Here is a 17,333-nt window from a genome sequence, read left to right as displayed (position 1 = left end):
TGTTTGTTTTGAGTTGAGCATTCAGTTGCAGGCACAGTCATGCTTAAAGCTTTCTGTGCTGGCTGGGCCTTTTCACACAAAGCTTAACCCATTGATTGAGTTGTCCTACTTTTGCAAGCCAGTATCTTAAGTGTGAATAGTCTAAAATGTCTGTGTGTGCATCCCTTTGCTGTCTTTAGGTGCCTGTGTCCATGGCGATGATGAGTCCACAGATGATCACTCCTCAGCAAATGCAACAGATCCTGTCTCCCCCTCAGCTCCAGGCCCTGCTGCAGCAACAGCAGGCTCTAATGCTACAACAGGTAAAACACACACACACACACACACACACACACACACACACACACACTCTCACTCTGGTTGGACCCAGTCCCAGGCCGGCATGTTTGGATGTGTCTGTTTTAGTAGGCGATGACACACACTGGGCGTGATTGTATCTTATCCAATGCTCAGAGATCTTTGAAGATAAACACACATCCACATATCCACTTATACACACATTGTCATTTTGAGTGCCTCCTCTTTAGCATTGTTGCTAGGAGAATGTGCATGCTCCCGCCTGCAAGCACACACGTGCACCCCTATACACATGCATATACACACACACGTAGGCTTTTTAGCATCAGCCGGTGAATCATAGTGATTCAGGAGCGTGTGTTGAAGCCCGGCAGGTGATAGAGAGGTTGCCATGTCGACACAAACCAATAAACACTCTTCATCTGCAACAGATCTGTCAAATGCTCAGCCACACTAACCTGTGACCTCCTACCTACACACGCAAAACACACACGCAACCTTGTAAAGGCTGTGAAGAGGACTATTAACAGAGTGGAGTAATTGCGGCATAGAGAGATGTCTAGAAAAGGCATACATACAAACGCAGACCGTAGATTTAATAAGGAGCGGAAGCTTTAGGCGAGTATGAATTGCAGTGGGAAGATCTGACAACATGTATCATAATGGAAACGTGAAATGTGCTGGCTTTCTGGAAACAGACATACAGACAGCTAAGACCCTCTTCACCAGCTCTTTTTTTCTCTAACGAGGAAAAAGGAGACCGGGGGGGGGGGTCGATAATGCACACTCACTCACACACACACACACACACACACACACACATTACATTCCCACTATTAAAACCACTGAGTTTAACATTGCTCTCCCACTTAATTAACCACAGTATGGACTTGCTCTTAGTGTATATCTGCAAATCAGGCACTTTTACACACACACACACACACACACACACACACACACACACACACACACACACACACACACACACACCACACACACACATACAGAACAGTCAACCAGCATATCACTCAGTGAAGCATTAAATTTCATATCCCCATGGCAATACCGCATTGTGTAAGAGTTTCAGGTTTATGGTCCACTGCTACACAGCAGTTGTGTGTTTGTACAGGCACTCGTTTGTGGATTTGCATGTGTGTGTGCGTGCGTGCGTTCGTGTGTGTGTTTTAACCTTTAAGTTTCCTCTAACCTTTACTTATGCTACAGCTGCTCTGCCTTTCTTTCTTGGTGTGTACACTAAAGTCAAGGTCATGGTAATAGGCTGGAGAGGTGAGTGCCTCACTTACACATACTCTTAATGCACAGAGCCACTGAATCAAATCATTAAAAAGACCTTAATTATCGCTTAATTATTCCCTCAACTCACCACTCTCCAGCCAAGTGTGTGTGTGTGTGTGTGTGTGTGTGTGTGTGTGTGTGTGTGTGTGTGTGTGTGCTTGCATATGCATTTGTCTGTGTGATGAGGAGGCGATCAGGGCTAGTGATGCAGAAAAGAGAGATTAACTCCGCCTAAGGAGCGATAAAAAAAGAGGAAAGACAGATGGAAAAGAAAGAGCAGCAAGAAGGAATGAGTCCTGCATTTAAAATAAATTAAGGACAAGAAGGAACGTCATAGTACAAAAGACACAGTAAATTATGCAAAACTGAAGCTATGGCCGGGATAAGATTGAAACTGGAAATGTAAAACAGCTTTGCACAAGAAGAACAGTATCATTACATTGCACTGGGCGAGTGGTGAGGACAGGCAGTGGTGTGTAGTCTGCTCACTGTTGGGTCAGACGGATGAGAGACCGAAACAACTGCTGTGCTGTGAAGTCATTCTCTGCTGAAAAGCCTCTTTGAACATTTGACGCACCATGAAACAAAGACAAACTGCAGACGGACACATGTACAAGCTGTTCTCAAGAGGATAACCACCACTACCCCCCCACACACACACAAACTCACACTGTGGTCAGTGTGAGTTTTCCTGTCCGCCTTGCTCTCCTCTCAGCAAGATTATAATCTTAATGCAGCTTCCTGAGTAAATTAGTGATTAGTAACTCAAACAAACAGACAAGCTGTGGCCAGTCAGAGGAGACTCTGCGTGTGTGTGTGTGTGTGTGTGTGTGTGTGTGTGTGTGTGTGTGTGAGTATATGCGAGTCATGAATTAATGTGTTTCCACAAATTAGACTGCTAACTAAACTAAACTAAATAGGAAGTTTAAGATTATTGCATTTAGCATTGCGGTCTAGTTCATTCCAGAGAATATCTGCGTAATACAGCAGAAAGAATAACACATAGGAGTGTAGAAAACAAGTCAGTCCAACAAGTCCATCAGGCCGTTACCATGGTGATGGATGGGCAACCTATAGATAACCATACATAACCTGGGGTCACTTCTCTTATCTGCACATCGTAGACAGCCCATTTAAGATTTACTGACTCAACACACACACACACAGTCCCAGCAGGTGCTTTATGACACCAGTACAGTAAATATAGTTAGAGCTGGCTTTTACAGGGCAATATCTCCATGTGCATTTTCCCCTGTAGGCTTAGAATAGTCCTGTTCAGTCATGCAGACTACATTTCTCGATCACATCTATATTTTCCAATCATGTTAGCTTATCCTTTACAATGGCGGGATGCTTTGTGTGTGTGTGTGCGTGTGTGTGTGTGTGTGCGCGCGCAGGTGTATTTCTGGTCTGTTGCCCTTCTGTCTGACTGCATTGTGTCACAGCCTGATCCTTCAATGCTGCACTTGAGCTCCATATGAATAATCCAAGCAGGTTCAGCGTTATACAGTTGCTTTGACATACACAGACACCATAATAGCTCCATAACATACTTCAGCAGTCTTCCTCAGGTATGGGTTTGGAAGACTGTGGTATTGTTGAGGTTGATACAAAGTGTGTTGTGACTTGCTCGCCTCATATTTCTTCACTCCCCCCCCCGCCTCTCCCCCCCTTTCTGTGTCTGTCTCTAGTTACAGGAGTACTACAAGAAGCAGCAGGAGCAGTTGCATCTCCAGCTTCTGACTCAGCAGCAGCAGCAGCAGCAACAGCAGCAGCAGCAGCAGCAGCAGCAGCAGCAGCAGCAGGCTGGGAAGCAAGCGGCAAAAGAGGTGAACTTCACCAAGTGCACACTCACTCAGCTCAAGTAGACTCTGAAGTACACAAGTGCCCTTAAACGCAGTAAAAGTGGTTGACATGGGAGCCAGCAGAAGGAAAAATCACATGGAGGATGTAATGTATAGGATGTAGGATGCATACGTTAGCTCTCTTTTCCCTTCTCTCGTCCTCCTTTTCTCCTTTTTATTGTTGTGTGTACGAGCTTGTCTCAAAACAAGGATTAGTGAATATGGATTTTCATCTTTTCCAACAGCATGCCATGTCGAGGCAGTGAAGGAGTGCGGTGCTAAGCCATACGCTACCCTGCCAAAGTATTCATTTGCATGCCTTCAGCTCTAAGCCCGAGGTGAAATCTCTCTGTAGGAGGGGTCTGCCACTCTTTTAATTGTCAATTAACCCCGCCAGCACTAGGAGCCTCCCTTGCTCTCGCTTTCTCGCTCTCTCTCTCTCTCTCACACACACACACAAATATGCATGAACACACACACTGTACCAGGTTTAACCACAGCTGTGGTACAGTAGGATAACAGAGGATCAACTAGGATCACATCGTAGCACAACAAAGAGGATCTCAATCGATCGGACAAGATTACTGTCATAACCTGTGTGTAAGAGAGAGGGTTTGTGTGTGTGTATGTCTGTTTGTGCATGTGTGTACTGTATGTGTATAACATAGAGACGTTTTTGTTACATTTTGTTACACCAAAACTGCCGACACACACAGAGGACCATGCAGGAGACAGACTTAAGGAGAAGGGCCTCGTGAGACTTTTCTGATAAACGCATGAGGAGACACATCCTAGATTTCTCCTCCTCTTCCTCTTCTCCCTCATCTCCCCTCTCCTCGCCGACAGCGGTCAACCAACTCGACCGTGACCAAAGCAAACCAGTTGTGGTTGACTTGCATGTTGAGAGGGTGTCTGATTCGCTCTCCCTTTCTCCCTCCTCTCTGCTGCTGTCCCAGTTTTCAGGTTTGTTGTCCTGTAACAACTAGACAAGTGCAAACACTGGTCACACAGCTACACATACATGCAGAGAGGGAGAGGCTTGATGTGTGATGGTTCACTGCACAAACACATACACTTGGGGGAATATGCCTCCCTACAGAGCCGCATACAGCTGATATGACTAAGGCCATTTCAAGCAGTCAGTGTTTTTCAATTGCTGCAAGCCATCAATCAAAACCAAAAACACCTTTTTAGTCGACGCTCATATTCCCCCTGGTCAAGCAGGTGCTGTCAGATATTGATGCTGGGGGCGTGTTTCGTTTGAAGGCTTGTTTGTAAGCCTGTCCTACAATGCAAGATAACCAGCAATCAGCCAACTAATGTATAAACTGCAGCTGGTCAGAGTTGTGTCAGGTAGACCCGGTATGGAGGAGGATTTGAACCAAGTTTAGATTCCAGCAGGCCTTTAACACACCCAGAAAAACAAGAGCACAAGAAGAGACAGAGAAGGCAGAGGAGGAAGGAGGGAGAATAAAACAGAAAATCTCTCTGTTGCCTTTTGGAGTGTTTGTGCTCGAGTGGCTGTGACCCTTTGCCCCTTTTCCCTCTTTTCTGCAATTCCTCTTCACTTTCTTGTCTGCATGGAAGTGATGCATTGAAAGAAAGAGTTTGTATGTGTATGTTGAGTCAGTGTTTGTGTGTGTGTCGCCAGTACATTTGGGACTGGTCAGGAGTCAGCTTAATGAAGTGACTCTGACCATCACAAGAGATGCGTGTGTGTGTGTGCATCTACAGTATGTGTGTGTGCACGTGTGTCTGTCTGTGAGTGTCCTTCTATATGTGTATTGGTGTGTGTGCGCGCGTCTGTGTGACTGGCAGGCTCAGACAGTGTGTGATGTGCTCATAAATCACATTGACAGCCTGTTACTGCGCTAGCTTTGGCCACTCAGCCACAGCTAATGTAAACAGAACACAGGCACACACACACACAGGCACACATACACAATGTGTGTTTTAAAGAACCATCGCCATATCTCAGGAGGGAATGAGAGACAGAGGGGGGAGTGGAAGAAATAAAATGGACAGACAAGTAGAAAAGGAGGGGTGGGAGGGCTTAAAAGAGAGAGAAAAAGACAAGAGGAAACAGTTCAGCCAGGACATTCATGATCATGATAAACCATTTATTGCAACAAATGAGGATTAGGCAATTCACTTCACAAGAACTGAACTATGTAAGTGTGACACAGATTTTGTCTGTGCCTTTGACAAAGCCTAAGAGATGAATGTTCCCTGATTATACTGTAATTTCAGACAAGGTGTTTTTAACTAACATACTGTAGAATGAAATTGCAAGGAGGAGACTATGGCGGTGGAAGGAGTGTGCAGGGTTTGACAGCATCTGTTTCATGGACTGTAGCTGTGGTCTCTGATCAGGGGCTAGATCTGCGTGCAAGCAGTGCTCGCAATTGTGAAACGGGCCCCAGATTTCCAGCAAATAGCGTAGTACAAATATTAAAGCATTTTCAATTAACCAAATTCCATTGAACCATTGCATTGGAAAAAAACTTTTTAATCCTCCTCTGTTTTTCTTTTGTAAAGAATAGTTGTTGTGCTTACTCCTCCACACACACCCCGCACCACCCTAGTAGCCCCCCCAACACACAAACACACTGCCATCACACTTCTTCTCCCCAGGCACAGAGTCTGAAAGGATGTGACCTTTTTGCCCTTCCTGTGAGATCCTCCCTGTTCAAAGAGTTCCAGGCTGCCACTCTCTCTCACACACACATGCACACACAATGAGCAGTTCCTCAAGTTGTATTTATTTATTTTTCCTCTCCCCTAGTTATCTGTGAGAGATAAAGTCCATCACTCTCAGGGGGTTGGTCAGGGGGGACTTCAAACAGCGCAGCACAGGCCAGGTCTGCCCCAGACTGGGAGAGCAGGAAAGGGGACATTTATCACTGTAACACACACCAACATTGTCGCCACGCGCCATGTAGTCTCTCCCACTCTCCCTCCAACCTCCCTCATTCCCTTCTCTCCTTCTCTTCATCCTCAGGGTCCTCACAGCTTGGCTTCGGGCTTTTCTTCCTTTTAATACTCTGGCCTCATCGTTCTCACTTTGTTTTTCAGCAGCAGACAATTAACCATTATATCATCCTTTTATTTATTTTATATGATGTTCGTTGACTTTATCCTTGAATTTGTTGGGACTGAATGATGTAATTGGACCAGCAGACCAATTGAAATCAAAACAATTGAACAGGAAAGAAATTTGTTTCAGATGTAAAAGAAAAAAACTGAAAAGGGATTAGAGTTGATGTTAGAGCTCATCTTTTTCTTTTTCAGTGTACTTTCATGGTTTGACATTTTTATTTTGTGCCACAATGGGCAGAGCCTTTGTTTTTTTGTTTTTTGTTTAAATGTTTGCTGTCATAGAATTGCCTGCTCATACTTTTGTTAAAGTTGTGGCATTCTGTGATCATTTTGGGTAGAAATTAACACACAAAAAAGTTGGTCACTGTCTGAACAAGCACCAGTGGGTGCTATATTTTATAAATATTACAGATAAAATAAAATAAGATGAGAAAAAACTGGGTAAAGAATTGGGTGTAGATGAAATGGAGGTAATACCTAACTTAATAACTTTCTACCCTCTGTCTCTCTGTCTCTGGCGACCAGCAGTTAGGCAGTAAGCAGTTGGCCTTCCAGCAGCAGCTGATCCAGATGCAGCAGCTTCAGCAGCAGCACATCCTCAACCTCCAGAGACAAGGCCTGGTCCCACTGCAGCCCACCGCCACCATGCAGTCTCTGCAGCAAGGTACATTCACACGCACACACACACACACACACACACACACACACACACATTCATATACACAACCCTAACCATACAACACTCAGTCACACAGACACATTCTGACAAACATGCATGCACACATGGCCATAAGCGAGCACACACACACAGGCCTGTACTCAATGCCGCATGTGAAGCCTGTTAAGTTAATCAGCCTATAAAAGATAAAAGGAAACCTGATTGGTGGGTTTGTGGAAGGTACTCATTTGGATAATAAGTAAAATATGCCACTAAGCCCCCTGCTTGGAGGTGTGTGCGTGTACTTGCGTGAGTGTGTGTATGCTTGTGTGTGTGTGTGTGTGTGTGTGTGTGTGTGTGTGCACTTGAGATTAGCCAGACACAAGAACATCATCGTTTTGCCATTGCCGTGCCCACTGGATTTTATTTTTTGTTCCTATATGTTACTTTTCCCAAGGCCCCTTCATTTTGTCAGCATGGTTTTGGAATGATAAAAGTTGACTGTTGACTGGCCCGCCCTTAGTGAACGTGTGTGTGTATATGCGTGTGTCTTTGTCCACTTTTGTGTGTACACAGAAATGCCTAACACACGCACACACCCTATCTCACACACGGAGAATGCTTTAGGGGCTCTAAAGTGGCCGTAACATTGCTAAAGCGCTGACTGAGTTGACCAAACAGACCAGTTTCCTTCCCTCCATCTGTCTGATCTCTCGCTTTCTCTTGTGCGCAGTCACATGCCGTCACACACACACACACACACACACACACACACACACACACACACACACACACACACACACACACTCACACTCTCATACTCGCTCTGTAATCTGAATCTGACAAAAAACAACAATAAACTCAATCAAATCAATTTATTTTCTTGAAAGTTAAGCTTAATACAACACCAAAGAATTGCACAGAAACTTAAGTCTGATTTGTGCATACGTGTGTTTATGTGCTAGGGGGCAGGGTGAGTGTGTGTGTGTGTGTGTGTCCACCGGAGGGCAAATGGAGTTACCAGTTTACAGAGAGAGTGAAAAAAGTCGATACAAATTGAATACAAATGAAAAGACAGAGGCTACAGTTTTGGATAGAAGAGTGTTATTTTTCAGACAGTTGCAAACATTTGGCTTTGGCATCTCCTTCTCTTTCTCGCTGACTCCCTCCGTATCAGAGTGGAATTTCCCTGCAGTGTGAAAGAGCCGGTCCATTGTGACGGCTCAGCCAGGCGTGAGCCAGAGCATTCCTCTGGCCAGCCATGCCACACAAACACACAAACACACATGCATAAACACTCGCACCTACACACACAACTGCACACACTGTTGCCCCGCCTCAAAGGGCCGTTGTGTCCGGTGGGCAGTTGGAGGGAGGAAGAGGGTGGGGGTGACATTAGGGGTCCTGCTATGGTTTTTGTTTGTTTCTCTTACTGCAGTAAGATGGAGGCACTTCGTAGGTATCTCATAATTACAGATGTTCCTTAGTGGCAAAATCTCCCAAATTCATGGCAAAACTAAAGTCATTTTTAATTAGAATTAAACTGTTTTTTCTAAGCACAGAAAAACACATTGAGAGTGTGTAAGGATTTAAATGTTACTTCCTAGGACATCTTGTTTGTCTACAGACATCAGTGTGAAATAAATATGACCCCAGCAGCCAGATATGGGTGTGTACATTTGAAAAGTGTGAGCCAGTAACGGTTAGCAAGAGCACTCTCATCTTCTCAAACTCTTTACATCTGTCAACACTAGCTGGAGGATATTGTGAGAACACATTTTCACCTGAATGCACACAAAATCAGGATTTAGTTTGTCTACAAATCTGTTCTGCTCTTGGCTGTTTACAGCTTGAGATTGCACTCATCAATAAACTGCTGATTTCCACCAGAATCTAGAAAAAGTTAAAAAAAAATAGCCTACCTAACCCTAGCTGGTCTGATAAGTCAAAAGAGGAAACACTTTATCTAACAATCCTTTAACTATTTTACACTTTCCCTTTCTGGGTGTGTCCACAGATTGGTCGGGTTTCTTGGATAATACATGCACACACACACACACACACACACACACACACTGACAGAAATCTATGCTCACACCGCCTCATTCCTCCAGAGTGAGAACTTTTGTTTTGGCGGGACCACAGAAGAATGCAGACAAAGCAGACATAATATTTGGATTGCTGCGAGGTCTGTGCATGGGTGTGTATGTGCAGATGTGTGTGTGTGTGTGTGTGGCTGCATGCATTCGTGCGTGCGTATGTGCGTGGTAAGATCCACTGGAGTAGGCTGTGGCATTTTAGGCGTCTCTCTCACTGTGAAATTGGAGCAGAAATAACAAAGCTGCGACTAGAAAGAACTCAAAGTGTGCACCCACCCTGTTCAGACAAATAGTGGTAGTGACAGGAGCAGTGGTGCTGGTGGACAGTAGCAATTGCCAACAGAGATTAGGAAATTGAGGAATATTGAATATCTGAAAAAAATAACAAAAATATGCAGAAATTAACCTCTTGTCTGTTTTAGTTTGTCCTATTTTCCTCTCTGAACCACTCCCGCAGGACTTTAATAGTTGTGTTTTATGCGGATTAGAATAGTTAGTCGCAGCTCTCTGTGACATCAGTTTATTTATAGTGTGTCTGTATGTGGGCGATATTGTAGATATTGTCTCTTCTGACTTATTATTAACCATGTTTACTCTTAGCTTTGTTTGATTTAGCTTAACTTTATCCTACATATTTCATATTTGCACTGAACATGTGAAATTGAAGAACTGAGTTAGGTATCCATTGCTAAGTTTACCGTGCCTTCCTTGTCTTTCAGCGATGTGTCCGTCAGACCTCCAACAGCTGTGGAAGGAGGTGTCGGGGGTGCAGAGCACTGAGGAGGCCCTGAAACAGGCCGAGGGCCTGGACTTGAGCACCAACAGCTCCAATTCTACCTCAGCCTTCCCCAAAGCTGCCAGCGCTCACATCTCACTGCACAGCCTGGTCAACGGACAGAGCCACACCCCAAAGAGAGACAGGTACAGTAATGTATAGTATGTCGAAATAAATCAAATATCCAAGTTGTGATGGTGTGTCTGTCCTTTGTGTGACCTGTAGTCTCTCTAACTCACACACTCTTGTTATGTAATTTTCAGGCATTTAACTTTTAGCTTTTAGCTGTTCTTTCATACCTACTCACGTAAACATGGTTGCAAAGCATGCACATGCAGCATATCACACATCACCAGGGTGTAAATGTCTCTCAGCTCATTTGATAGGAGGTGTGTTGGATTCAGTATGTTCTGTCGGTATGCTGTCAACCACATGCTAGTGTAGTATAGAGGAGAAGAGAGGGCAGGAGAGGATGGTGGAGGAAGGCCACCTGGTAGAAAATGTGAAGTATTTGTTGGATTTGGATTTTGCTGTAGAGATGAATTCCTTGTTGCCGTGTTGAGATATGAGAGATGCATGTGCTAAGAGTGCTTGTTCTACACATATGAGGGTTGTGTTGTCCCATGGCTGTTTTGGCTGCTCATGGGCTTGTCTCCATCTTTAAGAGCCAGACTGTTTGAGTGGATATCCTCCTTCACCAAGGCAGACAGCGGAGATGACCATGTCCCCCTTTACTCCAAAGGCAGCCAACCCCCCAGCAGCCAGTGAGTAGCACATACACACTCATACATATACACACACACACGAGTGGACAAGACTGAGACAGAAAGACTACTGGAGGGTGGTCTGCAGCGTCCTTTAGCACTGATTCACTGCTTGCTCCAGGGGCGTTGTTGACCCTGACCTCTGACCTCATTTTGGAGGGGGTCAGAGTGGGTGTGCAGGTATTAATTAAAAGAGCTTCAATTAGTTGATCAAAGATGTCGCACGCTGTCATACTACAGCTACAGTCTGCTGCTGGTTGGCTTTAGTAGAAGTAAGAAGGGGGTAGCATTAGTGTGTTAGCCTGCTAAGCTAATGCATGGCTGATGTGGAGGAGAATGTGGTTGCCAGCAGTTTGTCATGTCTGCTGTCTGAGCTGCTTCTGAGTTGACTCAACCACAGCCAACACACACACACACACACACACACACACACACACACACACACACACACATACACAACACACACACGTGCAGACATACACGCACACAAGCTCTAACCACAGCCAGCACATATGATCAGGAAGAGGCGAAAAAGCAAAGCGAGAGGGAGAGAGACATGTTTCCATCTGTGAGACAAATGGTTTTTGTTAGACAACCTTCTGATGTTGATTTGGGAGAATCCCCATCCCAGTCCACACACACACGTGTGTGCACACACGCAGACACACACGTACAAATACACACATACACAGTCATGTAAATATATGTGGAGACAGCAGTCGCCGGCGAAGGTCCAGGTCTGAACCACATCTGCTACTGGACCTGCCACACACACACACACATGCACACATGCACGAACACACGAACACAGTTATTTTACCCTGGGCCCAAACCAAACCTGGCCCAGGGTAAAGTCGCCACACGCACACACAAAAACACACACGTGCACAAGCTCACCACAAAAGAACAACCAGCACATGACGGCAGCCGCCGCCAATCAGTCATGGCTGGTTGGTCCTGTGCCGACTCTGTGTCAACTTCTGAAACATAAGAACACACACCAACACTAACACACACATGCACAACACATACGCAAGGACAGAGAGACAGGTCATGGACTTAAAGAATGTGCCTCTGAGGCTGCTGGACCAATTCCCTTATTCGCCTGGCTTCTGTAACTGACCCCACTCTGCTCTATCCTCCTCTCTCTGCACTTGGCTTCGTGAACTGTGCAAACTAATGACTGCTAACCAGACTCAGATGGCTGTATTGATGCTTCTGCTGCTACAGTTAGTCTTGCATGTGTGTGTTTGTGTGCGAGCGTGTGGCATATTAACACTTTGCTACTTATTCTGAGAAAGTAACTGCTTTTATTTGCTGTATATCTTATATACATAACAACATACGGAATAATAATAATAATAATCTCTCTTTTACTATCTCTACTTGTGTCTCTCTCTCGTCCCGCAGTCATGAGGAGCACGCCGGCTCCCATCCTCTCTACGGCCATGGAGAGTGTAAGTGGCCTGGCTGTGAAGCACTGTGTGAGGACATGGGACAGTTCATCAAGTAAGTTAACAACCAGCCAAAAATATGACATACGATGCGCAGGTTGGGGTTACAGATGAAAATAGTCCACCACACAATGAAAAAGTTAGTGCTTGACATGGATGACTGCTTCGAAACTTAAGTACTTTGAGTTATGGTATGAATGCTCATGACAACATGTGCCTGCATAGAGTATATTTGATACTGTAGTTGTAAAAAGACAGTGGCAGGACAATATTTCCAGACTTCTTCTCATAGACTTTTGTCCAAGCTCTCTATTTTTAAAACATCACACAGATAAAGATCAGCAAAATCTTATTTAGTTCTTTTTTTATTGTATTTCATGTGATAATGTGCAAACTTTTGCAGTCACACACGTCACTCTCATTGACCACAAACCAGGTTTAAAACCACAAAATATTTTATCACTAATTGGCAACAAACACAGTGCCTGTTACTTGAAAAGGCTCCTTCTCCGCTTCAGATCACCAGTAGAAACAAAAAATGAAGCAGAGCAAAGTGAAGCTGCTACTTTGTGCTAAATATGGAGTGTCAGTCACGTACATCACTGGGGTTTCGCATTATCTCACTAATTCATCTGTTGCAACCTGTTACATCACATTTGCTCTGAGGCACATGCATGCATACACACACATGCACAAACACGCAGGTACACACATGAGCTCAACATGTGTGTGAGTCCTCATGTGTGTTTTTCGAGGAATTCTTCCTCTTATGACAGCATCATCTTCCTCGCTCAATTGACACACATTGGCTGTGTGTGTGTGCGCGCACCTGTATCCATTCATTTGTTGCTTTGATACAGGCAAGCATAAGTGGTCTAAATATGTATGTTAGCTTACATATTTGTTAGTTTTGTATGCTTTTGCTCTGAAGGGCCAGACAGATTGTTTCTTTGCTTAAATAGAAAAACTATTCTTAATTAGCTCAGCCACATGCATGTCTTTTTGTCTCCACACAAAAACATCAAACAGCTTCTCTCTCACTCATCCCCAATCTGCATCCATCATGTTATTTGCCAGTTTGGAGTCACTGGGGTGCGCTGATGCAGTAGCTGGCCTTGACATTCTGCTACCTCCTCCTCTGTCACACACACACAGCGCAGCGGACTTCCCCATGGCACTGTGGCTGCTAACGAAGGCTTCACAAGCCTCTGATGAAGCCCTAAACAAACTCACACTTTCATTATCTATGTGGAACTCTTAGCTATTTGAACAATGGGGATATTAATAAGCCAGGGTGATGAAATACATACTCACACACACACACACACACATAATCACAAAAGTGTGCGTAGTGATTGTGATGGCATCGGACAGTCAGATCAAAGCGCGCAGGCAGGCTGGGAAAGTTTGGAGAGGAAAGCTGTTGTTTGGTGTCTCATTTCACGTAGCCCCAGGGCAGATGGAAGGAGAAAGAGAGATAGAGTGAAAGAGTGTGTGTGTGTGTGTGAGTAAGAGAGAGAGAGAGGGAGATGGAAAAAAAAAAGAGGCAGTGACAGATAATGCCGTCAGTCCGACAGCGCGCTCCCTTCCAGCCAGCCTTAGTCATCGCCCCAGGAGGGAAAAGGGTAGAGCTGAAGAACAGAGGAGGGAGACACTCCACTATTTCAGGCCTTTCTTCTCTTCTCTTCTCTTCTCTCTGCCCATCTCCCCTCCCTTCCCGTCCTCTGGTATAATACTCTGGCTGTGGTCGGTGGAGCTGGGTGTAATGTGGGTTAAAGCCTTGTCTGCCAGCACTCAGAGGAGTAAACAGAGCCTCATTGTCGGGACACATCGAGAAAAAAGAAAAAAAAAAACCTTGCTACTGTTTATGGCCCGGCTATAGAGGGAGGGGAGGGGTTTTGGGGGCAGATTTGGTTGGAATGAGTGTGAATCATAGGCATTTGGGGAGTTGCGGGGGAAGACGATTGGGAAGGGGAGAGTGGACAGAAGTACAAGTGAGGAAGAGTGAGAGAGAGCTTAACAGAGAGTGAAAGAGAGAGAGAGAGAGAGGGGTGAGATCATGTTTTTGTTATTATTGCACTTGTGTTGAGCCGTCTATCTGCCTGGATTAGCCATGCCATGACATCATTGTTTTTGTTTCATTTCTAGTCTTTGCCTGATATTGCGTAACTTTCTGCTGTCTTAAAGACACACACACACTCAAATAGTCATACACTACTATACATCTATACATCTACACACACATGACTTTGTGTAACATACATTTTAACAATAAACCAGTCAGAAAAGTGACTTTATGAAGATTACTCAGATTTAACACCACAGGATATCGGAAAAAACTCCCTCTGATGTACCGGCACACACAACTACACACACACACACACACTCACTCACACAGTGACATGCATGAGCATACACACACTCAGGCAACCTGTGAATAACCTTGGCGATGACAGTGCGGAGAGAAAGGGATGGAGGAAGGGAGGGGTGGGCTGGGAAAGATCAGAAGGTCCTGGGTCCTCCCACATCGAAGGAAACAAACAGTGCCACCATTCACACATACACACACGCACATGCACACACACACATGCGCTCCAGTGTTAATACGTGGAGTGGAGTTTAGCTAACAGAAAGTCTTTAGATAAGGCTTCGTGCGATAACACATGAGCTCATATCCAGGTGGTCGTCTTGGATCATGGCTCACTGAGCACCAATGAAGTATACACACACAAAACACAGCTGCTGCGTCCTTCACTAGACAAAATAAACTTCCAAGATTATGATTTATTTTTATAGCGCTGAAACAGCTTATAACTCAGTTTAAATAAACGTGAAAGAGCTGCGTTTTGTTACTCCATCATTCTGGTCCTGTGAGTGGATTCAACAATGATTCTATTGACTCAGTGTAACGTAAAAGTCATCATTGAATTGGGACTAGCAGCGCTTTGATCTTCATGCTTTTTATCAACTTATTTCCCCCAAATAATTGAATGTGGATCCTCTTGCGTTTCACCTCTAGGCACTTGAACAATGAGCACGCCCTAGATGACCGCAGCACTGCTCAGTGCCGAGTCCAGATGCAGGTGGTTCAGCAACTGGAGATACAGGTGAGTCACACACACACACACACACACACACACACACACACACACATTCACATACACCCCCTTAATTTTCATCCGCTCACAAACAAAGACTGTTTCAGCCAGTCAATGGCAGTAACTTGTCAGAGGCAGGGCAGAGTTTATGGAGAGCAGTGGAGCTTGTAATTTAAAAGGAGCAGTCGGCAGGGAAGCTGCCATCGCTGCTCCAATTATAAAGCTGCTCTGGTCACCAGCAAGAGAGAGCGAGGCTGAGAGAGGAGGGGAGGGGAGGGGAGGGGAGGGGAGAGAGAGGAGAAAAGAGAGCGAGGGGGACATGAGCTAGAAAGTGGAGGACCAGGCTGCCTCTCTTGTTCTCAAAGTGGTTCATGCACGCAATGCTCTTGAAACATCTGAATGCTCCTGCAAAAGCAAAATGCCAACACTGGGTAAGAAGTCAAATGCTGTTCTCGAACAGTACATAAGGAAAGTTCCAAACAAAGTGAAAATACAAAGGCTACCCCTTCACACACATCTTGACATAGTTTCACTGTGTGTGTGTGTGTGTGTGTGTGTGTGTGTGTGGGCTGTCCAGCATTAGGGTTAGCATTGTGTTTGGTGGTGGTGGTAAACAGCGTTTAGCTGAGCCCCTGAAGCCACCACCACAGAACACAAAGTGACAGAGAGGCAGCTGGTGTCACATCACATCAGGACGGCCGTCTCTCTCTCCCTGACATGTCACTTCGTCCCTCAGCAGTCCACAGGCAGCCCACCACGCTACTCTCCAACAGCACACACACACACTCTCACACACTCTCACACACACACACACACACACACACACACAAACAGCAGCAGCAGCACAGGCACTGTGTTTAAATGTTTCATATTTGCACATTGCTGCAGTGTGTGAGTATGTTAATGGTGCTATCAGTCTTAGTGTAGATCCGTTGTTTCTGGAGGCTACACGTTTGTACGCTTGCACTCATGCACAAACACACACGAGGGATGCAGCGTTTCCACAGGCTGTAGCAGCACCCATTAAACGGCAGTTAGCAATGTCAAACGGGGACGAGTGTGTCTGCAGGCTAGTGTAAGTGTGTAAGAGAGCTCCAGGTGCTGAGGCGGCTGACTCTCATATTCATTTCTCTGCCTGAGGTGTAATTGTAATTGTAATTCTGTGTCAATATCACATTATATCAATCTAAGGGTTATGGAATGAGACAAAGTGTTTTTCATGGTGATATCCACCCTTGTGTGTTTTCACAGCTGGCGAAAGAGAGCGAGCGACTCCAGGCCATGATGGCCCACCTGCACATGCGCCCCTCAGAGCCAAAGCCTTTTAACCAACCTGTGAGTACACACTGCCACCATGACCTTTTCTCTTACCTCTTACTCACCTGGAAACTCCTCTTAATTGAGCAGTTTCTTTATCCCTAAACTTTCCTGGGATCTCACATTCCTCTCTTACTGTCTAGCTTGGTATCTACGCCCCCTATTGACCAGTGAGGGTTAATGTGTTATTTATAGATCATGGGAATGACTTTCTGTCTGTCTTCATTTCTTAGTTCCTTCATTCTCTCTTTCTCTATCTTAAACTTCTCATGATACAGTGCATTTCATTTTCTTCCATAATGTTCTCATTCCACAGACAAAGTAATAAATTCCGACTATCCACACATTCAAACTGTGTCAGAGTTAAACTTCAGTTTTGTATTCGATTCAGCACTTAGAAAGTGCGATTTCCAAGCTTGTCGGAAGAGAGAGAACAGCCAGAGCAGTCTCTCACAGTATTTTCAGTGTGTGCCGACAAAAGGGATAGAAATTTGATGTAATTGTGTGTAAGTGTCTGTGTGTGTGTGTCCACACTGGTTGGCGAGGTTGTTATTAGGTATCTAATGAATATTTCATTATTCAGATTGACGAGGACTCTTATTAAAATATGAAGATGTTGAAATTAATTGTCA

The 17,333-nt window shown here is 44.9% G+C and overlaps 1 protein-coding gene across 1 annotated transcript in view; it reads left to right on the top strand.

Annotated features, from left to right (window-relative positions):
• foxp4 (forkhead box P4) overlaps positions 1-17,333 on the top strand; it is a 54,874-nt gene that overhangs the window by 27,316 nt on the left and 10,225 nt on the right. The window contains exons 3-10 of the mRNA XM_070902056.1: positions 180-302; positions 3,285-3,422; positions 7,062-7,200; positions 10,013-10,214; positions 10,827-10,832; positions 12,243-12,341; positions 15,306-15,393; positions 16,636-16,723. Of these exons, the coding sequence (XP_070758157.1) occupies positions 180-302; positions 3,285-3,422; positions 7,062-7,200; positions 10,013-10,214; positions 10,827-10,832; positions 12,243-12,341; positions 15,306-15,393; positions 16,636-16,723 (883 nt within the window). The remainder of the gene's footprint in view (positions 1-179; positions 303-3,284; positions 3,423-7,061; positions 7,201-10,012; positions 10,215-10,826; positions 10,833-12,242; positions 12,342-15,305; positions 15,394-16,635; positions 16,724-17,333) is intronic.

Source organism: Enoplosus armatus, chromosome 3 (genome assembly GCF_043641665.1).
Source record: "Enoplosus armatus isolate fEnoArm2 chromosome 3, fEnoArm2.hap1, whole genome shotgun sequence".
Classification (NCBI taxonomy): Eukaryota; Metazoa; Chordata; class Actinopteri; order Centrarchiformes; family Enoplosidae; genus Enoplosus; species Enoplosus armatus.
This window is presented reverse-complemented; position numbering and strand designations above follow the sequence as displayed.